Here is a 16,745-nt window from a genome sequence, read left to right as displayed (position 1 = left end):
TAGCCACCAAGAGCGTCTCCAAGAGCAGAGCTGCACGCTGAAAAACGTATTGTACCCAGCAAATTATTTCATTTTGGGAAGAAGCCCATCAGCAGGATGTAAATGCAGTTCCTTTTTCCAACATTGTCCTGCTCTTCAAGTATGAAAGCTGTATCAGAGCAGCGGGATGATGCAAAGCACTCGCTGAGATGTGCAGATTCGGTTTCTCACAAGCATGCAGCTGCCTGCAGTAAAGAAATTGCTGCACAGATTGGTGCAGCTGGAGGACGTGGGCTGTGCCTGCATGGCTCCTATGTCAGCACGCTCTGCAGCCATACTAAAAATACCCAGGGCTCCGGGAGCAGCGTTCCACACACGGGCAGAGCAGCTTTTCCACGGAGCACTCAATGTTCAGTGGCATTAAGCAACGTGGCAAAAGAGTTCAGTTAAAAAGGGCAAGTTCTTGTGTTCATGGACATGCAAGTGTGAAAGCTCTGAGCTGCTTGGGGGAGTTTTCTTCTACCCTCCTAAAAGGGCACAGCTCAGAATATTGTGCTGTTACTCAACGTGCACAGACACGTGCAGAGCACCACGTTCCAGGTTTCCAGGTTGGGTTTATGGCCCAGAAGAATTATTTAGACTTTTTGTTCACTGGAAATTAAGATGGCAGAACACAAGGATATTTGGTGGCCTTTCTTCTTGGAATGGCAGTGTTGCAGTTGTCACAGGAGAAGAGAAGAATACAAAGCCTGCTGACTTACTCCCAATTCATTTCACCTCTCTGCAATGCTTATCATCTTTGCATGCATGAACTCCTTCAGGCTTTTGGCTTAATGTGGGCTTTGTGGGGTGGGATTCTGTTCCAGAAGGACAAGCAGGAGAGTTCAGGGAGCTTGGAAGCGCTCAGCGATGCCATCCCACAGCCTATGCCTTTCCCTCCCACTGCTGTAAGATCAGGCTCTCCTAAACTGGACCCTTCAGAAGTCTACTTGAAGTCCAAGACTATGTATGAGGACAAACGTGAGTATATCAACCCCAGCTGGGAAATGCTCAGTATAACAGAGCCTTTTCTTGGCATGCTTGTGGTAAAAGCAGTGTGACTTCACCCACTGAGTTTGTTAACCCTGTATGGATACAAACGTTTCAAAAGTGCATAATTCACACAAATCAGAAAACTGTAGAGCCCGTTCAAGGTAGATATGTGCATAAGCTGTGTGTTTCAACTGTCGTGTCAATAATGTAATCAGTCATACAAGTGGTATGATGTTCTAACATTGTATTTGCTCTCCAGGAATTTCTGAACAAATTGGTCACTCCATGGGCCAGGCAAAGCAGATGTGACTTCCTGCTCCCCCTGATCATCTAGGGGATGTGGTTTATTTTAGCAATCTTTATTCAAGGGAATTCCACAAAATAATGAGTAAATCCTTGAGGTGTTTTCTCCAAAAACCTTTTGTGTTCTGAGCTTTGTTACAGATAGGCTTATTTCAATGGGCCCACTCACATACAAAACAACTATGCAGACAATTCTTTTTAAATGCTGTTCATAAATAAGCTGAGCAAAGAGTAACATCAGACCAAAGGACCAAAGCAAAGTGCAGAGCTGGACTTGGTGATCCCTTCCAGCTCAGGATGCTCAGTGACTCAAACCATTTCAGCATTTATAGATGGTCCTGAGTTGTGCTGCAGAGTGAATTTCATCCTGGCACACTGTACGAATGCAGCTGTGATTTTTCCTTTGGCACTCATCAACCTGTCCTTTCCTTTTTAATCTTTTTTCTATATTATTTGTTTGTTTTTTAATTCATTTTGGAAGAAGAACTTCATTAACTGTTAGAATTGTTTGCTGTATTTCCGGTTACTGTGTTCTGTCTATAAAAAGAACCAGAATGCACAACAAAGGAACAACCTTCCAATAACCAAAGGTAGCTCATCACGTGTTCTGCAATGTTTTGTCTCAGCTCCAAACACGAGGGATTTGGATGTTTTCCTACGAAAACAAGAGTCGGGCTTCGGATTCCGCGTGCTTGGAGGGGACGGACCGGATCAGCCTGTAGGTGACACTTCTTACAGCTGCTTACTGTTATCTCACTGTGCTGCTGTTGGGATGGCTACTGCTCTGTCCTCCTCATTTCTCTCTGCTTCTAGGGAGGGAATTCAGTGATGGAAAAACTGACTTTTAAAGGTCGAGGATCGATTCAGATTACCAGATTGATTCTGGCTTTAAGAAGAAGTGGTTCAGCTCAGGCTCCTAAGAAAGGAGAATCATTTCGTCTTCAGTCAGTGAAATGCTCTTGAGTAATCCAGTTAAAGCTGCGAGATGTAATCCAGTTCTGCTTAAAGCTGAACATTGTGTTCCCTGATCACAGGATCACAGAATGGCCCGGCTTGGAAGGGACCTCAAGGATCACGAAGCTCCAACCCCCTGCCACACGCAGGGCACCAACCTCCCCATTTCATACCAGCCCAGGCTGCCCAGGGCCCCATCCAACCTGGCCTTGACCACCTCCAGGGATGGACGGGGCATCACAGCCTCTCTGGGCAGCCTGTTGAGCACTTCACTGCTCTCACTGTAAAGAACTTAACCATGGAGGTGCTGAGCATGGCCTGAGGGCTGCAGCTCAATCCCTGGGAGCAGGTGGCTGTGCAGGGCTCCAACTGAGGAGCTATAGTGGTTGCAGGCTCTTGGGTGACTTAAACTGGAGGCTGCAGGGAAACAGTTCTGCCTGACTTGTTCGAGACAAACAAAGGGAAGAATATGGTTGGTTACCTTTCTTCTCTTTGCTCTTCATAGAATCGTTTGAGTTGAAAGGGACCTTTAAAGGTAATCCATTCCAACTCTTCTTTAACAAACAGGGACACCTAAAGCTCACTGAGGTTGCTCAGAGCCCTGTCCAACCTGACCTTGAATGCTTCAAGTTTTAATCTGCAAGGCTCTTGTTCCTTTTTTACCCAGAGCCTTTCTTTGGCAGCAGGAATTTACTGTCAAGCCTGTAATTGTGGTGCATTTTGGTAACAGTTGTTGCATCTCAGGAAGCCTTTATAGGGCTGAGCATCAGCATCCCATGCTGCTGGCACCACGTGCACTGGCAGTGTTCAGTTTTTGCTGCACATGTTGGAGCTTCCTGGGGAGCAGATGAGCAGAAGGGAGCTGCTTACCCTGCAGAAACTGCCAGGCTGTTCTTCTGACTGCAGCCTGATGAGACAAGGCAGCTCTGGGAGGTGTTGGATCCCCTTCCCCTTCCACCCTCCCTGCACGTTTTCAGAATCAAATGCTGTTTTGTCAGTCTGTGGTTTCTGGTGGATTTTCATCTTGAGGATACAAGCACAGTTTTTCCAGTTTACTCTTGTGTTTTTGCCTTGGGTTTTTCCCTCTCATATTCAAAAACACAAAATATGCTGCTTTAGGATTTGCATTAAAGCTTTGAAGCTGTTAGACTGGCTTCCTCCTGCAGATGGATGTAGGTGTTATTTTGCTTCCTGAGCGGCATCAAAATGCAGCTGCAGTGTTTGCACAGGGAGAAGTGTGGTGGTGAGAGCCTGGTTTGCTGTCTCCTGGTCACTGATGAGGGTGCAGGTAAGGCTTTAAGCTGTCAGTGTAGCAGTGTTTCCTGGCTTCAGCCTACAGAAGAGCTGTTGCACAGTTTGGCTTGGATGAGGGGCAGTCCTCAAGGAATGGCAGGGTTGGAGACAGACTGCCTTGTTCTGTCTCACTTTGGGAGAATCTCCTCCATTGCCTGAAAGGAAAATGCTCTTCTCTGAAAGTAGTAGTGAGACTGATAGCATGTTCAGCTGTCAAGTTAGGAGCAAAAACCTTTGGAGTAGATAACCAGAGACTGCTTTCTGATTGTAGTTGAAGGAATAAGTTTGTTGGGTTTTTTTCTCCATGCACAGCTGTGATCCAGTGCTGGTCTGCTTTTTTTCTAACGCACCTTTAACAAAAAGGAAGAGCAGCTTCTCTTTATAGCAAAACCAAACAGTCACACTTCTGTTGCACTGTATAGCATTTATCATGTTTGGTTTCCATAACAACCATAGCAGTTGGTGTCAAGCTGATGTCACGAGTGCTGTGTGCAGGTGATCTGCTCTCCATTGCTTGACCTCAGACAACTACTGACAGTGATTATTCTTAACCTTTCATTTAACCTGAATGTCATTCTAGTGTATAAACACTGTGTTTTTCTTATCTGTTATGTTTAGTAACACTTTATGAGGTGGCGACAGACAAATGTGATAAGAGGAGCGCAGCTGTTTGAAGTCAGCATTTACTCACCAAAAGCTGTGTAGTGAAATGAGGATTAAAAATCCCCCAGAACTTTTTGTATTTATTGATGTGTAGAGCCCCAGCTGGTGTCCGTTCAGTCAGTCTGTGAGGAGTCCACTCGCTGGCTGTGCTTCTGCTAGAAATGTTAGATGCTAGAAATGCTTAAATGCTAGAAATCAAGTGATCTGTTCAAGTATTTTCCCAAAAGCTTTTATCTGCCTGGATTCACCTGGGTCCCAACCCCTGTGTGTGCTGATGGCTTTGTGTTCTGCCATTCTAACCCGCTGACTGTGCCCTACTGATAGATTTACATTGGAGCCATAATCCCATTGGGAGCGGCAGAAAAGGACGGCAGGCTTCGAGCTGCTGATGAACTGATGTGCATCGATGGAGTCCCTGTTAAGGGGAAGTCACACAAACAAGTTCTGGACTTAATGACCAGTGCTGCACGGAACGGTCAGGTGCTGCTCACTGTCCGGAGGAAGATTTTCTTTGGTGGTATGTATCTGTCCAGAGTGTTGTGCAGGGATAGATCTGACTCGTGGAACATGTGTGTTGTTGCAGTCAGGTCAGCTAAAGCTGTTCTGAAACATCAGTTACCGTGCTAGAATTGAGCAGCCTGAGGTTCAGGAGTGTCAGCTGTAATTCTGAGCAAGTGGAGAAAAGCAGAACTTAGGAGTTGATGCCTTGGTGCTTGCTGGCTTGCACTGCTCACACAGGTAAGACTGAAGATTAAGATAGCAGTGGTGTTTTCTTCATCCCTTTTCCAAATGCTCGTTAGAGCAGACATTAGTGCTATGTAAATTGAGTAATAGCACAACTCATGTTTGTACTTCATGCTGTATTCTGACGACCGTTGACATCTATGTGCAGCGAAGATGTGTTCAGAGCAGAGATGATTCAGTGCAGCATCTTGTGATTCTGCACTTTGGGATCGGTGTCCAGATCTGCAGTGTACAGAAGGTGTTCATCCTTGACTCATTGCTGCTTGATCATGTGAATGACAGAGCTGGAAAGGAGCTCAGGAATCCTGAGGTGGTGCCCTGTTCTGATCAGCTCTCAGTGCTGCTTCTGCAGTGCTCTGCTCACCCATTAATTCTGAGTGTGCACTACTAAAAGGAAAAAGTATTTTAAAACCAAGTCTCAGAGTTGTTCCTCGTTTAAGATTGCAATAATTCTCTTTTGTAGCTGGATCTGTGCTGTAGATCTTGTACATGTAGCTTGCAGAAAAACCGTGATGTATTCAGCCACAAAAAAAAGGCATCACATCATTCTGACAAAGTTTTGTTGTGCACGCTGCCAAGTCTGTTCTGCTTTGGGGAATCAGGCTGCAGTGCCTTGCGTATTCGTGCACACCTGTGTAGGGCTCTGGGCCTCTGTCTGCTTCATCCAGTATCTGATTTCTTTTTTCTGTAGATCACATTGTTTATTAGCTTGCTTCTTACGTTCCCAGGCAGGCAGTGTTTCCACTTGCTGGAACTGATAGTGAGATACACAGCTTTGTTGTATTTACCTGATAGAGCAGTGGCATTGTTTTTGCCTTACTTGTTGTCTGTTATTTTTAAGGAGAAAAACAAGCAGAGGAGGAGGATTCGCAGGCTGTTGTGATGCAGAACAGCTCTCCCCGCCTGAATCGGGCAGAGTTTGCAACCCAGCAGTCCCCAGAGGTCTATGATGTCTGCCTGCAGCGGAAGGAGAATGAAGGATTTGGCTTTGTCATTCTCACCTCCAAAAACAAACCTCCTCCTGGCGGTGAGTGCTGTAATCTGGTGGTTTGGTCACTGCCTGGCCTGACTGGTGCTGGAGTTTCTGCTGTGCAGAAGTTCTCTATGCCACAGCTTTATGTGAACCCACTGTGTTGTTCTGAAGCTGAGATATTCTAAAACAAGCAATCAGCAATTGAGTCTGCAACCCTGCAGTGCTTTTCTCTTCACAGTTGGCTCTTAGGTTTATGTAATACTTTAAAAGTAGTCTATTAAGGGAAGTGTAATTAAAATTTAAACTCATGGTAAATGCTAGAAGGCATCAATGTCTGTTGCTTCACAGTAACTTCTGCATGGGCTCATTAAAACTGTCCTTGATGGCTTTTTAATCTTGGGTGGCTGCTGACTGCGTGTTTCAGCTTTGCTGGCGTGGTTCTGAAAAGTCAGCTGATAATCCTGACACGTGCACGACGTTCCTCACCTCCCTGACCCCTCAAAAAAGCTCGCTGGGGAGAGCAGTGCTGGGATAACAGCTGTACAGCAGCCCCCTTGCTCTGCACTCGCTCTGCTGGGTGAGGCCTCCTTTGTCATCCACAGCTTTTTCACTGCACCGCCAGCGTTCGGAGCAGGAACGACTCTGGGCTGATCTGGGAGCTCTGGGTCTGCTCAGTGCTCGTCTCACAGGAATATTAACCGTGCTCTGGAAAAGCTGATGGGCCTGTTCTGACTCCGCAGTGATTCCCCACAAGATCGGGCGCGTGATAGATGGGAGCCCAGCAGATCAGTGCGGGAAGCTGAAGGTGGGAGACCGCATCTCAGCAGTGAACGGGCAGTCCATCGTGGAGCTCTCCCACGACAGCATCGTGCAGCTGATCAAGGATGCCGGCCACGTGGTGACTCTGACCGTCGTTGCTGAGGAAGGTGAGGGTGCGCGGCCTGCTGAGGTGGACGTGGCTGCTACGTGTGCCACATCTGTTGTCTGTAGCTTTCGAGGTCAGTTCGCTTGCGAGGGAGTGTTTTAGGGTGTCTGGGAAGGAGATCCATTTCTTCCAGAAGAACTGAATGCGGGTTGAGGTGGTTATGTTGGAAAATGAGATAGAACAAGTAACAACGTGATTTGTGGTAAGGCAGATTCTCATGGTTTCTCATGTGAGAGGGAGACTGCTGGCAGTGTGTCCTGTCCATCCCCCGTGTTCTTCCACTGAAGAGAAGCTGTCCCTCCTGGGGGGCTGCCAGGCTGCAGGACTGCGCTGGGAGGGAAGATGTGCTGCCCAGATCCTTTCCACTTAGGCACTCTGAGTCTGTTCTTCCTGCCGTGTTGAAATACTCACATCAAGTAGTGCTGCATCCATAGGATGCAATAGAAAACACCCTGAAATAGCCTCATTCCTGCTGGCTTCCCAGGCTGCTAGCAAATTCTTCACACACAAATGTATCATCTCAGCAGCAAGATGAATCTTCGTGGCTGCAAAGTCCCATCCCATAGCCCATATTCTTAATGGAAGCTCCCATGCAATATTGCATGCAGGTATTGTTCCTGCACAGTCAGTTCACTATCAATACGTAAAATCCAGTCATTGGGGGAGAAAAGCTGTGTACCAATCCTGCTTAGTGCTGCATTTTTCTGGTTTGCTGCTTGTGGGTTTAATGAAACTTGCTATCATTATTTTGCCAGAAAGTTGGCTTTTCTGGTCCTTTAAATAATAAATACCTAAAGCCAGAATGTAAATAAAGAATATTCTCCAACTGAATATTCTCTAATTTCACATTCATTGCAAATATTTAACATGCTATCTAATGCAGAAATTCTAATGCAGAATTTCAGAGGCTTCATTTCCCTTCTTGTTAATTCTTGAAGCAGAGAGACTTGTACAAATTGTTGTTCTTCTATTAAGATTTTCATTTCCACCAAATCTAATTCATTGCAGTTTGAAGGCACGTACCTCAAAGCAGCTGTGCAGGGCAGTGTTTGTAATGCAAGTGAAGTTTGAGTTGGCTGCATCAGATCTGCTTCTCTTGGCCTCTCAGTCAACTCTGCCTTCAGAATGGACTTTCTGAACATAACCTTTCTGTCCCTTATTTATGCAGGACCTCACCTGGATGCTGTATAAGAACGTAGCTTTTCCTCTTTGCTCAATTACAGATTTGGAGATAAAATAAGACTGAGAAGACGGGTCAGAAAACGTGAACTTAGAGGAGCTGAAGCTGTCAGAATTCAGGTGTAAGGAGTTTCTAGCAGTGAAAGAGAAGCAGAAGCTGTTCCTCAGAAATGGGAATAAATCCCTGTTCTAAAATTCTCACTCATGTACTTGGAGAATTGCAGGTAGCTCACAGCATAACCTCACAGCAGAATTCCTTTGTAAATCAGTTGAAGCTTCAGTCATTTCCCACTATTGGGGTGCCTGAGCTTTGCAGGGATTGTTCACAAAGCAAAGGACAAAGACAACATGCAGCTGCAAAGAGAAAAGCACCCATTTTGCCAGAGGCTGTTCAGCATCACAAAACAGAAGCCCCTGGTAGAGCTTAATGTTCCTCAGTGCATCATCTTTACTGCTGTCCTCTGAGACTGGCAATGAAAATATTACCATGTACCACTTCTCTCTCCCTCCTGGCTTTCACAGATGTGTGGTCTTTGCTTTTTACATGGATAAACGAATTGCACTTCATGCTCCAGAAGACATTCTTTAACATTTTTCACAAAAGCAGGAGCCTGTCAGCTTCTGTCATGTATTAGCAAGAAGCACAAGAGGGAGCGCAGAAAAAGGACTGGAGAATTTGTACAAACAGATGGCATTGCTCTTGCCTGTGCTTCTAAATTAAAATTCTGAGTATAAACCAGGAGTAAAAGTTGACATTTTGTCTCTAGAGAAAAGCCTCTTTAAGGCACGTCACAGCAATAACACCAAGCAGTCCTGCCAACGACTTCTGGGTCCAGCATCACTGAGAAATTCAGCCTAATAATACACATTATGCCTTCCTTTCCTGAAAAATGCTTGGGTGCTTCGTATATTTTGCTGGGATTTGGGTTGGTTTGTTTTTAGCTCAGAAATGCAGTAACGAGGTGCACCTAACAGAGCATCGGAGCAGCTGCAGTTTGGCTGTCTGGGATTCTTTTTTTTTAAACATGATGAGGAAAAGGAGTTGATTAGTTTATAATTTAGTATAGAAGTTCATCTTGGGCCACAACTTGCCATTTAAGGTTCTAGCTAGGAGGCAGCTTTTTACATAGGCTATGGTTCATTACTCTTTTAAGTGACACAGACATTCTGTATTCTGAAACATGTTTTTTTCATTTACTGCAAAGTGTACAATCACTGCTCGTTGTGGAAGAGAAAATAATCTTACATTATTTTAAAGGATTTGTTATGAATGTGTCCTTACACTTCAGTTTTTGCTTAGCTTCTGGAGAAGGCAGAACACTCACATCCTTGTTGATGCACAGCAGTGATCCAGAGCGTTCCATGACCTGTTCTCTGCCCCTGGAAGGAGTTGTCACTTTGCCTCTATAATTAAGGATTACATTAATCATAACCATCCCTCTGGATCTCCATTCTCCTCCTACCTTTAAAAAGGGAAATGTTCTCAAATGTCCCTTATTCCTCATTGCTTACAAATACTGTTAGATTGAATATCTGAACCAGCTTTATGGACGTGATTGGCTGTAATGCCTTCTGGTCTTTATCAACTTGCAGACAGTCTAAAAGCAGTCTGTGTCTGCTTCAGTAAAAATCACTTTTTTTTTTTTTTTTTCCTGGAAAAAGCAAAGTAAGAATGAAATTCTTTCGTGATTTATTCTGTGGAACCAATGGCAGTTCATTGGATTACAGCACTCAAGATAGCAAAATCCTCTTCACTTTGTAAGTATTGTGAGCTCAGCTCAGTGTGAGACGCTCTGCAAGTGGAATTGCTCCGAGCAGCACATTGCCTGTTACACAAATTGCCTTCCTGCTCATCCTCTGAAAGCTGCAATTGTCTTCCCCAAAATTTCAGTGCCAAAGTGACCATCTTGTCCCAGGCAGCAGACTCAGTGCTCCTGGTCGCTGTGGGCTCTCGATGTGTGTGCCTAGCTTTACATCGAGGACTTTTCTCTGACTGCTGGTTTTGTTTGCATTTATTAGAACACCGTGGTCCTCCATCAGGAACAAACTCTGCCAAGCAGAGCCCAGCTCCTCAGCACCGACCTCTGGGAGCAGCACAGAGCAGTGCTGCCAGCACAGACAGGTACAGAGCCTTGGGCTTGGGAAAAGGAACTGAGCACAACCAGACAAGCTTGGAATCGCTAAAAGCGAGGGTAACATTGGCTTCCTTTTGCCTCTCTGTAGGGGAGCTACAGAAGGTGAAGCTGGAAAAGAAGTTTCAAATAGTTACAGGCTTTCATGGCCTGAGCACAAGCACTTGGCACAACCTGAGGCTGGCGGCGCTTCAGGTGTTGGCAGCCGTCATTCGCAGGCGCAGGTGAGCAGGCAGAGCCGTGCAGAATACATGCTGGGTCATCAGGATGCTACAGTGAAGTTGTCACAGAGTATTCAAAATCAGAGTAACAAAGCATTTCCTTGTCTGACGTGAGTAGAAACGTTGCTTATGAAAAATGCACTTCAGCATTTCACGGGGTGTTTTTGCTAATTATTCGTATTCATCTGCTTATCGTAACTGAAAAAACAAAATCCTTAAGAAGGCTTCTTCTGACCCCCTGGAAAAGTTTCTTGAATAAATGTTATGGCTGTCTAAAACTGAGAAGGAAAAATATTATTTATGCGTAGACTTAGAAGGAAACCTTTACACCTAATTGTACATGAGTTGTGATTAATGCAGTTTAATTTGTGCTGCGCGCATCTCAAGGTGAAGAAGTGCATGAAATGTTTTCCTAGAGAAGCGAAGATACAAACCTGCCTGCAGGTCCTCAGCTCTCCATTCTGCTCTCACTTTTTGCACAGAATTCTGGCTGTTTTCCAGTAGAATTGGAAAGAGGCCCTCGTGGCTTTGGGTTCAGTCTTCGAGGAGGAAAGGAATACAACATGGGTTTATTCATCCTTCGGCTTGCTGAAGATGGACCAGCTGTCAAAGATGGGAGAGTACATGTGAGTTTGTCTTCTCTCATCCATTTGTTAGCACAGTTGTCCTGTTGACAAACTGCAGCAGCCTGCAGTGGTAACAGACAGCTTCATTCCAGGAGTTCAGGATGCCAGCAGGCAGAGGAGCATCTGGGCAGCTGTCCTTTCAGCTCTTAGTGTGCAGTGTTAGCAAATGCTGTGGTGCTGGGCTTTTGAAGGGGGAAATAAACGGAAAAACTTGGGCCATCTAGAATGAATCATCTGTCTGTCCATGTGCTTGAGTTGTAGTAACATAAATGTTCCAGGGCTATGTAGGATACTTGAGAAGCCCAGACGAGAAATTGCACGGGGGAGCAGAAAACTGAAGGAAGACTCATCAAGTCAGTGAATTCATAAAGAATTGTTGTGTGTATATTGTGCTATTGTGGTTCTGTGTGGCGTTTGAAGATAAAAGGCTATTTCTTTCCAAAGATTAATAAGCTAGTTCTTATGTCTTTGTAACTAATTCACTCCCAAGTACTGTAGTAAGAATCCTTAATAGTGATAAATGTCCTCAAACGTGCACAGTTCTCTAAATTCCAGCCTCATTCACCTGTAAGCCTCCTGTTGCTGTGGTTGGAGAGTCCAGCAGCAGCAATCAGGCTCTGTTTTCAGACATGCTCTGACTGTGCTCCACTTCACACAGATCATCTGTGCCACAGCATGGCTGGGTGGGATGGAGGGAATGGCACAGCAAGGCAGCGCTGGAAAAAGAACCATTTCCCACATTCACATCATCACCTTCATTCATTTCAGTGTGACCTGAGGTGAATTGTGCTACGTGCAGCACTGCTCCGTGTTGTGGCAGCATGCAGGGTCACAGCCCAGCTCTGTGAGTGCTTCTGTTGCCCAGTTGTGATTGTGGCTGCTGAGGGTCGGTGCAGTTGTGCCCCTCTGCAGGTCGGGCACTGGGAGGAGTGGTTCAGAGCCAGAACTCAGGGTGAAAATGTTCTGTTTCCCTGTCACTCACTTCGTCCCTCCCCAGCTGTGAAATGCTGTCATTCCGCTGGCTGCACTCTGAAACAAAGAAGAGGAATTTCTCACCCAGTTAATGGCAGCTGAGCATGATGCAAGGCACGTAGCATGGTGCGGAGCGTCCTGTCCTGTCAGATGAGAAACCAGCTGGTGACCTTCTTTGGCACGGGCAATTTGTTTGACAAAGCCCAGGCAGTCTCTTTAAGCTGCCAAATGCGGGCACTGGTGACATCCATTGGCTGAGCTGCGAATTGCAAAACAGGTTTCATGACGCAGAAGAGGTTCTGTTTGAGTCCCCTTCTGTCGGTTTGCAAACTGCATGCCTTGCAGGTAGCTGCCCAGTGCCCAAGGCAGTTGTCATTGGCCTCAGAGACCTTACTGCTGATAACTACGTAATGCTGAGCTCTCCTACTTGGAAAAACAAATCCATTCCTTTATATGACATTTGCTCTGCACTCTTTATGAAGCATAGAGAAATGAGTGTTGTTACAGAGTGGGCAGATGCACATTGCCAGGTTTATTGGTAAGCTACATGGTTTATCAGTAAGCTCCTCTTTAGGGTGATCTGGAATGAAAATCTGCAGAGGAACGTGGAAGTGCTGTCTTCCCATGGATGGAATTTGTGTTTATAGTAAGCTGAGAGCTTCTGTCGAGCTTGCTCAGTAGATGTGCACACAGAACTCTGAACCACCACGATGCTGTACTGTACCGAATTGCCTGGCGCTCCTGGGATGCTGTTGTTTATTGCTGGGTGGATTTAACACGAGAGGAAACACGGACACATCTGGCTCTGTGTTTTTGTTTGTTTCTAAACAAAAACTTATTTTACAGCGGCTGCAATTCATACAAACTAACCTGGCTGCTATTTTCTTATCAGGTCGGTGACCAAATAGTTGAAATTAATGGAGAACCCACCCAGGGAATCACTCACACACGAGCCATTGAGCTGATTCAGGCTGGAGGGAACAAAGTTCTGCTGCTGCTGAGACCAGGGACCGGCTTGATACCAGACCACAGTACGTCAGTGCAGTGCAGTGTCATCTTGTGGCAGTGGGGTGCAGTCTACTTAATAAGGATACCTCGTGCTTGGTCACTGAAATCAATACCAGTTCATTCTGAACTGATGATTTTGAGTCTGATTTAGGATATAAACTAAAATTATGGATCAGAAAGATTAGGCCCTACCAGTATTTTAAAGCAAAGCACGCTCTGTGTTCTGCTCTGAGTACACGTTTTAATTCTTCAACTCTTGATGCTGATACCAAGACTCTGCTGGTAAATTTCCTAAATTGTAAGCTCACTTGTTCTGATGCAGAGCTTTTCAGTAATGGTAACTAACCATGACTTCAGCCTTTCAAAGTTTTAAAACCCACAGCTTGAGCTACCCAATAGTTTGCTGTGTGCAGTCACTTACAGGCAGCAACTGGCGTCTGCTCTAGGCATAAAATCTGCTCAGAAGTTTCTTCATTTCTTTCCAACAGAGAGCTCAAAGATGATTCTTAACATCTTAATGTTCCAAACTGAACGTCACGGTGAAATCAGAGTGCATTTGTGCATGGCACAGAAACAGCCCATCTGTGAACTACGAGATCTGCTCTGTGCCATCCTGCTCGATTTCTGTCTGGCTCAGTTTGTGTTTCACACTGAATTACTTTGTCGTTAATGGTGAAAGTTGAGCAGAGTCCTCTGTGTTCAGATGAGCTTCTGTTGGTTCTCTTTAAAATCAGCATTTAAAGTTGATTTCAAAGAAGAGAGGAGCCATTGTGAGGTCACCTCCAGCTCTCTCCTTACGACCAGCCATTTGTGCTTGGTATCATTTCAGCAGTGATAAACAGTGTTTATTGTGCACCAAGAGGACAGCACAGCAGCTATCTGGAACCACTCCTGGCCCTCTTGTTCATAGAAATTTCCTAAATCTGACCCAGAATCATAGAAATGGCAGAAGGGACCTCCAGAGGCCATCTGGTCCAGCTCTCTGCCAACAGCAGGGCCTGAGATAAGGTCAAGCTACGTAGATAAGATCAGCAGCTGTAAGGTTTTGCTGCCTCTCGTCCTGCTGTTAATCATACATTTCTGATTGAGATCTTGCTTGCTGTACTCTGTGATTTTGGTATGTAGTTCTGGGCTTTTTCTCTTCCTCCTTCAGGTTTGGCTCCTTCCAGTTTGTGTCCCTACGTGAAACCTGAGCAGCATTAAGGGCTTTCAGTGCTTTTCTTGGGTTTTCCTTAAAGACTTGGTAAATCTGCATGTCTTGTGTTTCATCTCTTTCTATTATTAAAGTGCAAAGCTATGAATAACCTTCACTTCTCGTTGTTTTCAGTTTTCTTTTAGAAAAAAGTTTCAGTTCGTTTGATTTTCCTTTAACAATGTAGGTCAGGAACTAATTTTGCAATTTGGCTGCACTGGCTCTAAAATGTGCTGATCTGAGACCACGTCAGTCCTGCAGAGATCACGCCAGCATTCTGAGCAGAAGCTTCTTCCAAAATCATTTCCTTATGATTGCTGTAGGCTGTAGAACAGTGAAATATGAAGCGCTGACTAAATAAGACTTTAAATTAAGGCACTACGTGATCTTTGTAAAGTGGAAGATTTCACATAACAGCGTGGCACCCCAATAGTGTGAATGCTTATAGAATGTTTAGTGATCTTGTTTCTTCGCTAATGACTTAGTGAAATCTCTCCCTGTTCACTTCCAGGTGATTGGGATAGTTACATTCCATCTTTGTCAAATGTAATATATGAAGAACAGTCACCGTTATCCTCATCTTCACATTCTGCTTCCCCATCTGAAGTGTGTAATTTACCAGTACCAGGAGAAGCTTTAAGGAAAGTTCAGCTGTCTGAGAAACTGGAACAAGCAAAGAACACTGTGCCTGAAAAGATAAGCACTTTAACTGAAAGCCAGTTTGAGATGAAGCCTCCGTCTTCTCCCCAGAGAACAAAGAAGAGATGGGATCTTCCCTCCAGTACTGGGTTTGAAGTCACAAAAGGTACTTTGGAATTAGGGACCAGAAGAGACAGATCTGCGAGCCCAGAAAAGTTCGGGGCAGCCGAAGGACACCATCTCAAAGGATTGCACAGCCCTAGAAAGAGTGATGCTGATAAAACCCACAGCAATCTCCCACGTAAACCCACAGGAACAGGAATGAACAGAAAGCAGTTTTCCAGTGGAGATCAAGGCATGTCTGCCAGCCCTCAGAAGCACCTCAGTAAGGGATGCGCGGAAGTGGGAGGCAGGCTGCAGGAGCATCACGACAGAAGTGCTGATGATAAGATGACTGCTGAGCAGCTGAGAGGTGGAAATGGTAAAACAGGAGTATTGAGGAAAGACACCAAGCAGAAGGTTTCTGGAAAGAAGGAATTGTGGTTTTCAGAGAGAAAATACGCGACGCTGGACGAGGGCAGATTTCCGTTCAGCGACTCCAGGAGAAGCAGAGCTGAAGATGGAAAAACAAGGAAGTCAAACTCGGGAGAACCAGGCTCCAGCAGATTCAAAACTTCAAGTCTTTCTGATATTCCGCTGCTCTCCGTGGAGAAACTGAGAAGGCTGGAAGCACAGGAGACCCAAGTTCTGAACAGCCAACGTGGAGACGGACACGTGGAGCTGCCTGATGAAACCAAAGATGATGGAATTCCCAAATCTGAAAGCAGTTCTCCAGTCAGGAAAACACCAATAACTCCGGGACCTTGGAGGGTTCCAAGCACGTGCAAAGTCACCAAAACTGTGTGTGAGGCTGAGAAACGGGTCTGACCGATGCTTTTTCGTATTAGAACAAATTACTCAAGTTTCTAATAACGATCATTCAGAAGCGTTGTTTCTTTTCACAAAGTTGTCGTACTTTTCCAAAACTGGTTCGAGGCCGGAAAGCATTTGATTCGTTCTGAAATGATCCAAGCTGCATGAAGGGCCGTTCGGATCGCTGCCATGAGCTGCCCCGCGCTGCTGCCCCTCGTCCTTTCGAAGGCGGTGTTCTGCTGCTCTCAACGTTGCACTGCTGTGGCTTCCTCAGCTCGTATCGTGAGTTTCTGAACAAAATTATTTAATGCCTATATTGCCAATGTGATCACGACTCACTTCTTGTTCTTGTGCCAAGTTATCTACTGTATCCAGTCAGTCTGATTCTTTTGTGTATTCCAGTCACGGAAAAGTCCAGGTTTTGTTGGAAATGGGTGTTTTCTCCAGAGCATGTTGCATGTTTACATAAGGAGATGCTCATCTTCCTCCTGGTTCAGTGAGGAAGGAGATGGGTGAGTCGGTTCTATCGATTCCAGAGCAGCAATGAGCCACTGATGCTGTTCAATTGAGCTTTTTCGTAAAGTTTTTATACCTGATATAAAACCATGTAGATAAAAATTATATTTGACATAATCGATGTTTTGTAATTTTGCTTTTTATGAACACAACAAAATTGCTTTCTTCTCTCAATTCGTGAGGATGCTTACAGTAACTGCTGGCAAACATCAGTCCAGGAAGAGAAAGTCCTGGTTCCTGTTGAATAGCATCATTCCTTTGCTTCACCTGTGGCACGATGTCCTCCTTGGATTGTCAACACAAACATGGAGTCTGCGTTTGTTTTCAGCTTCATTCTGGTGCTGTACACTGAAAAGTCTCATCTTTTATTATTTATTGCTGCTTGATAATTGGATTTGCTCTCCCTCTGTAGAGCTCAGAATTGATCCATAGGACAGAACCAACCACCGCATTAACTTCTTACATGAAGTTCCTGCCTGTGT

General features: G+C 45.2%; 1 protein-coding gene across 2 annotated transcripts in view; it reads left to right on the top strand.

Annotated features, from left to right (window-relative positions):
• Window positions 1-15,762, top strand: part of MAGI3 (membrane associated guanylate kinase, WW and PDZ domain containing 3) — a gene marked incomplete at both ends in the record, with an annotated part of 49,089 nt that extends 33,327 nt beyond the window's left edge. Inside the window, 10 exons of one of the 2 annotated variants that reach the window (XM_079546342.1) lie at window positions 846-999; window positions 1,941-2,032; window positions 4,549-4,741; window positions 5,810-5,995; window positions 6,682-6,867; window positions 10,065-10,167; window positions 10,269-10,401; window positions 10,881-11,024; window positions 12,889-13,027; window positions 14,708-15,762. In XM_079546342.1, coding sequence (XP_079402468.1) covers window positions 846-999; window positions 1,941-2,032; window positions 4,549-4,741; window positions 5,810-5,995; window positions 6,682-6,867; window positions 10,065-10,167; window positions 10,269-10,401; window positions 10,881-11,024; window positions 12,889-13,027; window positions 14,708-15,762 — 2,385 coding nt within the window. Of the gene's footprint in view, window positions 1-845; window positions 1,000-1,940; window positions 2,033-4,548; window positions 4,742-5,809; window positions 5,996-6,681; window positions 6,868-10,064; window positions 10,168-10,268; window positions 10,402-10,880; window positions 11,025-12,888; window positions 13,028-14,157; window positions 14,208-14,707 lie in introns of those variants that run through there. The other variant, XM_079546343.1, reaches the window with a different exon arrangement.
• Between the last annotated feature and the right edge of the window lie 983 nt (window positions 15,763-16,745).

Source organism: Tetrao urogallus (genome assembly GCF_951394365.1).
Source record: "Tetrao urogallus genome assembly, chromosome: 24".
NCBI lineage: Eukaryota > Metazoa > Chordata > Aves > Galliformes > Phasianidae > Tetrao > Tetrao urogallus.
This window is presented reverse-complemented; position numbering and strand designations above follow the sequence as displayed.